This window comes from Petromyzon marinus, chromosome 32 (genome assembly GCF_048934315.1).
Source record: "Petromyzon marinus isolate PM22_M1 ecotype Great Lakes invasive population chromosome 32, UKy_Petmar_22M1.pri1.0, whole genome shotgun sequence".
NCBI classification, from domain to species: domain Eukaryota; kingdom Metazoa; phylum Chordata; class Hyperoartia; order Petromyzontiformes; family Petromyzontidae; genus Petromyzon; species Petromyzon marinus.
Window position 1 is genome coordinate 14,183,456 of NC_133698.1, and position 11,637 is coordinate 14,195,092.

General features: G+C 56.4%; 1 protein-coding gene across 3 annotated transcripts; it reads left to right on the top strand.

Moving 5' to 3' along the window:
* Positions 1-985: 985 nt before the first annotated feature.
* Positions 986-10,677, top strand: LOC142929647 (uncharacterized). 3 transcript variants are annotated; one of them, XM_076071342.1, is made up of 5 exons: positions 986-1,209; positions 5,720-5,819; positions 6,615-6,746; positions 7,055-7,087; positions 9,778-10,677. In XM_076071342.1, exons 1-5 carry the CDS (start codon positions 1,183-1,185, stop codon positions 9,867-9,869), a joined length of 384 nt encoding a protein of 127 aa, XP_075927457.1. In that variant the 5' UTR covers positions 986-1,182; the 3' UTR covers positions 9,870-10,677. The 3 variants fall into 3 exon arrangements, 2 of the variants coding, with proteins under 2 accessions (XP_075927457.1, XP_075927458.1); XM_076071343.1 differs by having other exon boundaries at positions 6,615-6,734; XR_012945839.1 differs by lacking the exons at positions 986-1,209; positions 6,615-6,746; positions 7,055-7,087; positions 9,778-10,677 and adding an exon at positions 1,285-2,829.
* Positions 10,678-11,637: the final 960 nt, after the last annotated feature.

Genomic DNA, 11,637 nt, shown 5'->3' on the forward strand with positions numbered 1-11,637 from the left:
GTGCGCAGGAAGGTCAAGGAGACCGCAGATTGGGCGACCGCAAAGTGTATTTGTAATCTCCATCCGGCCAATATGCAGATATCACTGTCCGCTCTACATGCCGACTGATAACGCCCAATGTCAACGTCGGTTATACATGTTATATACTGTTTATGTTTTTTTTTATCTTTACTACAACATATTGTATGGATATAATTTTAACTTGAAAATGCGTGGAGTGGTGGTACAATGGTTAGTGCACTGCGCTCTGAACCGATTCCCGGCCACGGCCAAGATCAGTAGCACGGATTGAGATCAGAACCTGCTCATGCTCTCCCCCACCCACTTCACCGATCCCGACTGACCAGCGTGGGGAAGTATGGTCAAACAAAAACCCATGACCGGCACGGCGTAGAAAGGCCTTCAATGAGCAGTGGATATTATTAGTTATAAGAGCAATGCGGCCAATATAATGACGAGTTTAATCAGTGCGTCCTGCCTGCTGTGACACGTGGCTCAGAAAACGCGTGGTCCTTCACGGGAAATGTGGAGGCTAAAAAACCCGCAAAGTGCGTAAAGAAGCGTGGGCAGAGCCACGCCTGGACTGCCCGTCGAGACGGACGCAACGCGCAAGGGCCACGTGGGGATGAGAGCGCACACGCCGGTGTCTCAGGGCGAGCCTTGGCCACGGGGGGGGGTGGTCGCCCATGGTCACGGGTGGTAGCGGAGGGGGTAAGTCCAACGCAAACCGAGAGGCCGCCTTCACCCACAATGCCGATCTATGGCGAGAGGTGGCGCCTGCCGGGCCATGGATGTGGTGGTATGCCAGGGGCGGCCATTGCCACCCCGGGTCCTCGTGACGACCTCGCGCCGCGTGGGGTCGCCCCCGTCCCACCGCCCCCGCCCCGCCCCACCGCCCCCGCCCCGCCCCACCGCCCCCGCCCCGCCCCACCGCCCCCGCCCCGCCCCACCGCCCCCGCCCCGCCCCACCGCCCCCGCCCCGCCCCCGCCCCGCCGCCCACGCCATGACGTCACCGGCAGCCGCAACGCTCCCGCGCCGTCAGCTCAGCTGATCGCTCAGCTGACTGATCGCAGCCGTCTTTGTCTTCCCGGCCGGGACAGGCCCCCTCCCCTGCCCCCCCCAGGAGGCAGAGGGAGTGCCCCGTGCCCCCGCGCAGGGAGAGAGGAGGCCCCGGCGGCTCCATGAACGCGACTCCCCCGACCCCGCAGGTACGGGCCCCCCACTCTTACTTCCGCGTCCCATACATGGGGGGGAGGGTAGCCGGGGGAGGGTTAAGTTGGTGGGGGGGCGGCATTGATGGTGGAGGGGGTACGGGGTGGGTGGCATGGGTCACGCGTACACAACAGCCATATCCGCGTACATCTGTCTCCGTGTCTCCCTCCTTGTCCCCGTGTCTCCCTCCCTGTCCCCGTGTCTCCCTCCCTGTCTCCGTGTCTCCCTCCCTGTACCCGTGTCTCCCTCCCTGTCTCCGTGTCTCCCTCCCTGTCTCCGTATCTCCCTCCCTGTCCCCGTGTCTCCCTCCCTGTCTCCGTGTCTCCCTCCCTGTCCCCGTGTCTCCCTCCCTGTCCCCGTGTCTCCCTGTCTCCGTGTCTCCCTCCCTGTCTCCGTGTCTCCCTCCCTGTCCCCGTGTCTCCCTCCCTGTCCCCGTGTCTCCCTGTCTCCGTGTCTCCCTCCCTGTCTCCGTGTCTCCCTCCCTGTCCCCGTGTCTCCCTCCCTGTCTCCGTATCTCCCTCCCTGTCTCCGTGTCTCCCTCCCTGTCCCCGTGTCTCCCTCCCTGTCCCCGTGTCTCCCTGTCTCCGTGTCTCCCTCCCTGTCTCCGTGTCTCCCTCCCTGTCCCCGTGTCTCCCTCCCTGTCTCCGTGTCTCCCTCCTTGTCTCCGTGTCTCCCTCCCTGCCTCCGTGTCTCCCTCCCTGTCTCCGTGTCTCCCTCCCTGTCCCCGTGTCTCCCTCCCTGTCCCCGTGTCTCCCTCCCTGTCTCCGTGTCTCCCTCCCTGTCTCCCTCCCTGTTCCCGTGTCTCCCTCTCTGTCTCCGTGTCTCCCTGACAGCAGAGGGGAGTACGAGGGGGGGGGGGGTTGTGTGGCGGAGCCGGTTACATGCCAGTTCTGGACCTTCCCCGGGTCGACTCAGCCTTAAATTAGTAACCGGCCTGGTCTATAAACAGCACTGGGCGTGCACGGTGCAGTGTGGAGACATCATCACCGTGGAGATATCATCACTGAGTAGACATCATCACTGTGGAGACATCATCACTGGGTAGACATCATCACTGTGGAGACATCATCACTGTGGAGACATCATCACCGTGGAGACATCATCACCGTGGAGACATCATCACTGGGTAGACATCACCGTGGAGACATCATCACTGGGTAGACATCATCACTGTGGAGACATCATCACTGGGTAGACATCATCACTGTGGAGACATCATCACTGTGGAGACATCATCACTGTGGAGACATCATCACTGTGTAGACATCATCACTGGGTAGACATCATCACTGGGTAGACATCATCACTGTGGAGACATCATCACTGGGTAGACATCATCACTGGGTAGACATCATCACTGGGTAGACATCATCACTGGGTAGACATCATCACTGTGGAGACATCATCACTGGGTAGACATCATCACCGTGGAGACATCATCACTGTGGAGACATCATCACCGTGGAGACATCATCACTGTGGAGACATCATCACTGTGGAGACATCATCACTGGGTAGACATCATCACTGTGGAGACATCATCACTGTGGAGACATCATCACTGTGGAGACATCATCACTGTGGAGACATCATCACCGTGGAGACATCATCACTGGGTAGACATCATCACCGTGGAGACATCATCACTGTGGAGACATCATCACTGGGTAGACATCATCACTGGGTAGACATCATCACCATGGAGACATCACAAGGGTAGACATCATCACTGTGGAGACATCATCACTGTGGAGACATCATCACTGTGGAGACATCATCACTGGGTAGACATCATCACTGTGGAGACATCATCACTGTGGAGACATCATCACTGTGGAGACATCATCACTGTGGAGACATCATCACTGGGTAGACATCACTGTGGAGACATCATCACTGGGTAGACATCACTGTGGAGACATCATCACTGTGGAGACATCATCACTGTGGAGACATCATCACTGTGGAGACATCATCACCGTGGAGACATCATCACTGTGGAGACATCATCACTGGGTAGACATCACTGTGGAGACATCATCACTGTGGAGACATCATCACTGTGGAGACATCATCACCGTGGAGACATCATCACTGTGGAGACATCATCACTGAGTAGACATCATCACTGTGGAGACATCATCACTGGGTAGACATCATCACTGTGGAGACATCATCACTGGGTAGACATCATCACTGGGTAGACATCATCACTGGGTAGACATCATCACTGTGGAGACATCATCACTGTGGAGACATCATCACTGGGTAGACATCATCACTGGGTAGACATCATCACCATGGAGACATCACTGGGTAGACATCATCACTGTGGATACATCATCACTGGGTAGACATCATCACTGGGTAGACATCATCACCATGGAGACATCATCACCGTGGAGACATCATCACTGTGGTGACATCATCACTGTGGAGACATCATCACTGGGTAGACATCATCACTGGGGAGACAAATGCGCCTGGCGTGGTGCTGGCCTCGCCGGCCTTAATAGGTGCTCGCTAACAGCACTTCTCCCAACTGTCTGCTCTGGCTATAGGGGGGATTTTTGCGCTTCCTTGTGCCTCTGCTCCACTGCGTCATGGTTGGTGTTTGTCTCCGCGAGTCCCATGGCGTGTTCCTGGCTCTTTCCAGGAGGCGGGCTGGGGGTGATGGTCTCGCCGGCACATCCACGACTCCCCGTGTCGCTCACTCCCGCTGTCTCCCCGTGTCGCTCACTCCTCCTGTCTCCCCGTGTCGCTCACTCCCGCTGCCTCCCCGTGTCGCTCACTCCTCCTGTCTCCCCGTGTCGCTCACTCCTCCTGTCTCCCCGTGTCGCTCACTCCTCCTGTCTCCCTGTGTCGCTCACTCCCGCTGTCTCCCCGTGTCGCTCACTCCCGCTGCCTCCCCGTGTCGCTCACTCCTCCTGTCTCCCCGTGTCGCTCACTCCTCCTGTCTCCCCGTGTCGCTCACTCCTCCTGTCTCCCTGTGTCGCTCACTCCCGCTGTCTCCCCGTGTCGCTCACTCCTCCTGTCTCCCCGTGTCGCTCACTCCTCCTGTCTCCCCGTGTCGCTCACTCCTCCTGTCTCCCCGTGTCGCTCACTCCTCCTGTCTCCCCGTGTCGCTCACTCCTCCTGTCTCCCCGTGTCGCTCACTCCCGCTGTCTCCCCGTGTCGCTCACTCCTCCTGTCTCCCCGTGTCGCTCACTCCTCCTGTCTCCCCGTGTCGCTCACTCCCGCTGTCTCCCCGTGTCGCTCACTCCTCCTGTCTCCCCGTGTCGCTCACTCGCGCTGTCTCCCCGTGTCGCTCACTCCCGCTGTCTCCCCGTGTCGCTCACTCCTCCTGTCTCCCCGTGTCGCTCACTCCTCCTGTCTCCCCGTGACGCTCACTCCTCCTGTCTCCCCGTGTCGCTCACTCCTCCTGTCTCCCCGTGTCGCTCACTCCTCCTGTCTCCCCGTGACGCTCACTCCTCCTGTCTCCCCGTGTCGCTCACTCCTCCTGTCTCCCCGTGTCGCTCACTCCTCCTGTCTCCCCGTGTCGCTCACTCCTCCTGTCTCCCCGTGTCGCTCACTCCTCCTGTCTCCCCGTGTCGCTCACTCCCGCTGTCTCCCCGTGTCGCTCACTCCTCCTGTCTCCCCGTGTCGCTCACTCCTCCTGTCTCCCCGTGTCGCTCACTCGCGCTGTCTCCCCGTGTCGCTCACTCGCGCTGTCTCCCCATGTCGCTCACTCCTCCTGTCTCCCCGTGTCGCTCACTCCTGTCTCCCCGTGTCGCTCACTCGCGCTGTCTCCCCATGTCGCTCACTCCTCCTGTCTCCCCGTGTCGCTCACTCCTCCTGTCTCCCCGTGTCGCTCACTCCTGTCTCCCCGTGTCGCTCACTCCTGTCTCCCCGTGTCGCTCACTCCCGCTGTCTCCCCGTGTCGCTCACTCCTCCTGTCTCCCCGTGTCGCTCACTCCTGTCTCCCCGTGTCGCTCACTCCTGTCTCCCCGTGTCGCTCACTCCTGTCTCCCCGTGTCGCTCACTCCTCCTGTCTCCCCGTGTCGCTCACTCCTGTCTCCCCGTGTCGCTCACTCCTGTCTCCCCATGTCGCTCACTCCTCCTGTCTCCCCGTGTCGCTCACTCCTCCTGTCTCCCCGTGTCGCTCACTCCTGTCTCCCCGTGTCGCTCACTCCTGTCTCCCCGTGTCGCTCACTCGCGCTGTCTCCCCGTGTCTCTCCGTTTCTGTACCGTCTCCTGGGACTCGGTTAATCGCAATTTATGTTATTTGGCGATACAAATGTATTGATTGATGAGCGATAAGTGATTAATTATGGGTGACCTTATGATGTGTGATGATGGAGGGGTGATATGAACCCGTGTGGAACACGCATCACACGTGTACGCATTTGAGCACAACACTTGTACCCATGTATAGAACACGCATGTGTACGCATGTGCACATGCGTGTTCTATACATGACACGTGTTCACGGCTCTGGTGTTTCCCGTGTGTCCCCGTGGGCCCCAGGTCTCCACTTTGAGGGGCACAACCGTGAGCTCAGGCCCCAACGCTTATGACAGCAGCACCCAGCTGGGGCCCATCACCGTAGTCCCCTCAAAGGTCACAGGTACGGGGGGAGGGCTGCGTAATCCATTGTTGTACTGAACTTCTATGCTCCCGCGCCTCTGCTCCCTGCCTCCACCAACCCGCACCAAGCCAGCGTGGTGAAGTATGGTCAAACAACCCCGCCGACGCACACAGGCATGGGGAGACCCTCATCCAGCAGTGGACTGACAAAGGGGCTCATGGGTGATGAGTTTCTGAACCTGTCCTGGGTTTCAATTAGGTCGACTCAGTCTGAAATAAGTACCTGGGGTGAGTGTGGAAACATCACCGTGTAGAGAAAGGCGGCCGGGGTGGTTTCCCGACCACACCACTCCCTCGTGCGTCGTGCTGGCCTTAATAGGTGGTCGCTAACAGCACTTACTGTGTACGCCGTCCATGATGGTGACTCCTTGCCCCTATTCAAGAGCTTCCTCTTCTCTGCCTAGGGCTGACTTCCTGTGTCTGCCCATAGCCTTGAAATGCAGTCGAGACTTGATCCCCATTCATTTCCTCAGACTCACACAGAGACCCACAACTCACATAGAGACACAGACTGACATAGAGACCCACAGACTCACACAGATACCTCTGGCTGTCATTGAAAATGGTTCTATTTTACATTGAAAATGGTTCTGTACAGAGACGCTTAGACTGTATACGCCTCTTTTCGACTGGCACAACGAGTCCTGCTGAACCAGCCCGGTGTGGGTCAGGAGGCACCTAGAAGTTTGTCCGCTGCAGAAGCCGTGCCGCTGACACCGCACGACCAATGGGAATGGACCTGCCCATGCGCGTGCCCGTGTGTGTACCCGTGCAGGCGTACAGACGTACGAGGTGGCGGTGGGGGTGGTGATCGCGGTGCTACTCGCGGCCGTCCTGCTCGTCACGGCGCTTCGAGTCTGGCAGCAGCGAGTCCGGTGGAACGCGGCACACGACGGTACCTACCAAAGTAGGCACACACCACGGCATCATACCACTCGCACGCTTACACGCACCCCGATCGTACCGCTCACACCCTGGCATCATACCACGAAGACAAAGACACCGCACATCATAACACACACACACCCCCCTCGTGCTGTGTCTGCTATTAGTGTTAGTGCTATGGCTGGTATTAGTGTTATTGGCGTGTGATGTTAGTGTTAGTGCCGTGTGCTGTTAGTGTTAGTATCGTGTACGGTGTTAGTGTTCGTGTCGTGTGATGTAAGTGCGCGCGTCCCACGTGTATGTGTGTCCTCACCTGCTCGTGTCTTGCAGCCTCGTTCGTGTTGCTGGAGAACAGTGAGGACGGTGAGTGAGGGTGGAAGACCCGGGCCGCACACACACGCGCACACTCCACACACACACACACACCATGCACACACACCGTTGCACACACACCGTTGCACACACACCGTTGCACACACTCCGCACCCTCCGTACACTCACACTTTGTATTCACGCCGTACAACTAAGGTCGGGCGGCAGGGCGTGACCCAGCGGGAAGATTTGTTTCCACAAGCAAGAAGGTCCTGAGTTCGATTCCAAACTTGGGTGCCTCTACGTGTGGCTTGTTATGCTCTCCTCCTGTTGTGCACGGGTTTATTCTGGCATCTACAGTTCCCTCCTCCCATAGCTAAACACCGCAACATAACCGCTATTGGCCAAACCGCTTCCCATTGCTCAAAAACCACCTTCAGCTTATTCAACTGGGATCGCACACGCAGCAGCAGCAACATCGCTCCTCCAGGGAACATTTGGCAGGACCCTCTGAGAAAAAGGGTCTTGAGACTCGGTGATGATTTCCTGGCTAAACAAGAGTACGAAGAAGGGAGTTTATGCACGAGTGCGGTCTGTAAGGAGGGGTCACGGTAGCGAGTGGCCATGAATGAGCCCTTGGTGTGGCGTTGTGCTGCGATCAGCTATCTGCACCGATCCAGAACCTCCTGTTGCACTTACCAGCACGGTGAAGTATGGTCAAAACACCCCCCCCCCATGACCGACAACATGGTGTGGGGAGCCCTCCATCCGATTTGTTATCCTTCCCCCGCACCTCCGACTAACATGGTTGGCTACGTATGGTGCGAAAGAAGTTCAACATACATATGTAGTGATGCTCGGACAACTTGAACTTAGATGTTTATTTATTATTTAAGAAGACCCTCCATGCAGGTAACTTGACTTGGACAGGGATGGCACGCAAGTAGCGGCACGACGCAAAGACAGCGGTGGCGTGAAGACCGTCGACCCCGATTCCACAGCAGCTCCGAATCACTCCTCTCACTACTTTTTATTGCCGGCATGGCACTCACTCCGCCCTCCGCCACGCCCCCTTTCTCGAATTCTCTCGCATTTTCCGAACTTCCCAGATGGTTCCCTTCCATACTTACCCCTCGTGACCACTAGGCCACGCACTGTCCCTGCACCCGCACTGTCCCTACACATACAAAGGGCTGTACGTGAATCCACACTCGACACATCCGTCAACAACGCCGCGGCCTGAACGGCAGAAAGTGTCCAATCGACCGTGTTATGACGGTGCATGCGCCAACCGTCTTGCGTCGCAGCTTCCGCGTGCAGAGTCATCACCCGCTGCGATTGACATCGCCCGCTGTGATTGACGTCACCCGCTGTGATTGACATCACCCGCTGCGATTGACATCACCCGCTGCGATTGACATCACATGCTGTGATTGACATCACCCGCTGCGATTGACATCGCCCGCTGTGATTGACGTCACCCGCTGTGATTGACATCACCCGCTGCGATTGACGTCACCCGCTGCGATTGACGTCGCCCGCTGTGATTGACGTCGCCCGCTGTGATTGACGTCGCCTGCTGTGATTGACGTCACCCGCTGTGATTGACATCACCCGCTGTGATTGACGTCACCCGCTGTGATTGACGTCACCCGCTGTCATTGACGTCACCCGCTGCGATTGACATCGCCTGCTGCGATTGACATCACACGCTGTGATTGACATCACCCGCTGTGATTGACATCACACGCTGTGATTGACGTCACCCGCTGTCATTGACGTCACCCGCTGCGATTGACGTCGCCTGCTGTGATTGACGTCGCCCGCTGTGATTGACGTCGCCCGCTGTGATTGACGTCGCCTGCTGTGATTGACGTCACCCGCTGTGATTGACATCACCCGCTGTGATTGACGTCACCCGCTGTGATTGACGTCACCCGCTGTCATTGACGTCACCCGCTGCAATTGACATCGCCTGCTGCGATTGACATCACACGCTGTGATTGACATCACCCGCTGTGATTGACATTACACGCTGTGATTGACGTCACCCGCTGTCATTGACGTCACCCGCTGCGATTGATGTCGCCTGCTGTGATTGACGTCACCCGCTGTGATTGACATCGCCGCTGTGATTGACATCACACGCTGTGATTGACATCACCCGCTGTGATTGACGTCACCCGCTGCGATTGACATCGCCTGCTGTGATTGACATCACCCACTGCGATTGACATCGCACGCTGCGATTGACATCGCACGCTGCGATTGACGTCGCACGCTGCGATTGACGTCACACGCTGTGATTGACATCGCCCGCTGCGATTGACATCACACGCTGTGATTGACGTCACCCGCTGCGATTGACATCACACGCTGTGATTGACGTCACCCGCTGCGATTGACATCACACGCTGTGATTGACGTCACCCGCTGCGATTGACATCACACGCTGTGATTGACGTCACCCGCTGCGATTGACATCACACGCTGTGATTGACATCGCCCGCTGCGTTTGACGTCACCCGCTGTAATTGACATCACCCTCTACGGTGACGTCGTCGCTAGCTAATTGCCGCCTAATCGACTAATGGCAGCTTTTCTCACGTAATATTTTTAGAGCGCCTTTACTCAAGGCGCTTGACATAGTTTATTAAGCGGTAACGTAAGATAATGATTTAGATGGCAGGGGCGTGCATGGGCTGAGGAATGAGCTGCTGCTGTCAATCGACTCGTTTCAGTCAATTACCGCTGGAACGACGCGGAGGTCGGAGCCGAGGAGAGGCGGGGCACGGGGGGCGGAGCCTCGGAGCCAGCCAGGCGGAGCCTGTGAGCGGAGTGGACGGGGCATTTTTCAAAGTGGGCGTCGCCTCGTGTGAAAGAGGCGGGGTTTATGTGAAGCGGGCGGAGCCATGAGTGGAGTGGGCGTGACCACGTTTACACTGAGTCACCTTGGCACTTCGTCGCAGTGCAATTCCTGGCTGTGACCGCCCAGGAATTTATTTTACAAAAACTTACTAAAGTGTTCCCTCTGGTGGTAAGTGGACGTTAGAGGCCTTGTCAAGTCTGCATTCGAGTTGCCAATTTTCTCTTTCAGTGTTATAGCCAAATGTCAAGTGAGAAAATAGTGATGACTTTCACCAATTGACTCGATACCACGAGGTGCACTTTAGATTGCAAGGTGCATCTCAGTGGCCCTGCACCTGGTTAAATAAAGGACGTCCGTCGCAAGAGGGAAGAGATCCCAATTGTCTCTCAACTGGTTAAATAAAATAATTCGCCACGTCGTGGAAAATATCACTAACAAATTGGAGAAGCAGGCAATGTCTCCCTCGCGCATCTGTACCCCTACATACAATTTTTTTAAAGTATTTATCCTCGAATTAAGACCCAATAACATCTCGCAGTTCAGCAGCATTGATTCAAGCGAGCCTGACTGATGAGACACTTGAGTGTTGAAACCGGTCCGGAGTTTGTTCGAGCCAAGTCAATGCTGCTGAACTTAAGTGCTCCCAGAAGGCCGTGCGACCGAGGGCTTGTGTAAGAAATACTCGTTATTTTTAATGTGGAGGGGCCGATATGTGAAGGAGATGTATTTTATGCTTATCTATTTGGTTAAATAAAGGACGTCAATCACAAGAGGTAATGCATCGCAATGGGCCCTCACCTGCTAAAGCACAGAGCAGCACTGTGCCGCTGTGGTTTCCGATCTGTCAATCTCCTTGGTGAGGGACCCTGCCCATTACAACCGCGCCGCGTGCCGATTGGGGATTGTAGTTAGCGCCATATTTGTTATCAGGAGCGGCAGAACGTGCCATGTGCCAGTCATGTGACTTGACGCGCAGCTCGTCATTGGCTGTTTTTTTTTTAGTGGGGCGAGGGGGCTATGGGGAATTAATGGGGGGTGGGAGGAGGGGCGCTGGGTTGGGTCCAGACTGGGGGAGGGGTACGAAGGTCTTTGTCGGGATGCATGAGAGGTGAGGGGAGGGGCTGTGGGGGAGGGGCTGTTGGGGAGGGGCTGTTGGGGAGGGGTGAGGGGTTGGGCACAGTCGTCTCCTCGCTGCCCCCTCGCTGCGCTTTCGCCCCGTGCACGGTTAGCGCGGAGGCACAACCACGGCTTCCTCGTTCGCGATTGGCTGTCGTGCGCCCTTGCCACGTGGCTTCCCACGTGCGTGCTCTGCACTATGCGAGTCTCTTCGTTTGCAACGATGACCCCGTGAGGGTGTTCGTGATGATTTTATTTAACGAGGTATCAATACGAACGTGAGAGATGGAGGAGGTGTTCTGATGTCGGGTTAATAGAGCGACTGCTGTGAATTCTGATCAAACAAAAATGCGATGCACAACCAAACAACAACAACATGCATCTTTCCCATATATGACGTAACCAGCGCAGTAATGAGCGACCCAACACACCACAACAGATAACACCAGCATTAATTGCAAACACTTACAACTGAACACTTACATTAAAACAAGACCAACGCATATAACTGAAATGTATAAACAATTACCAAAGAAATTACCCAAAAAAATCACAATCGAACAGCAAGAACAATCAACAACTAAATATGTGGCACATGTATGTTGTGTGTTGAACT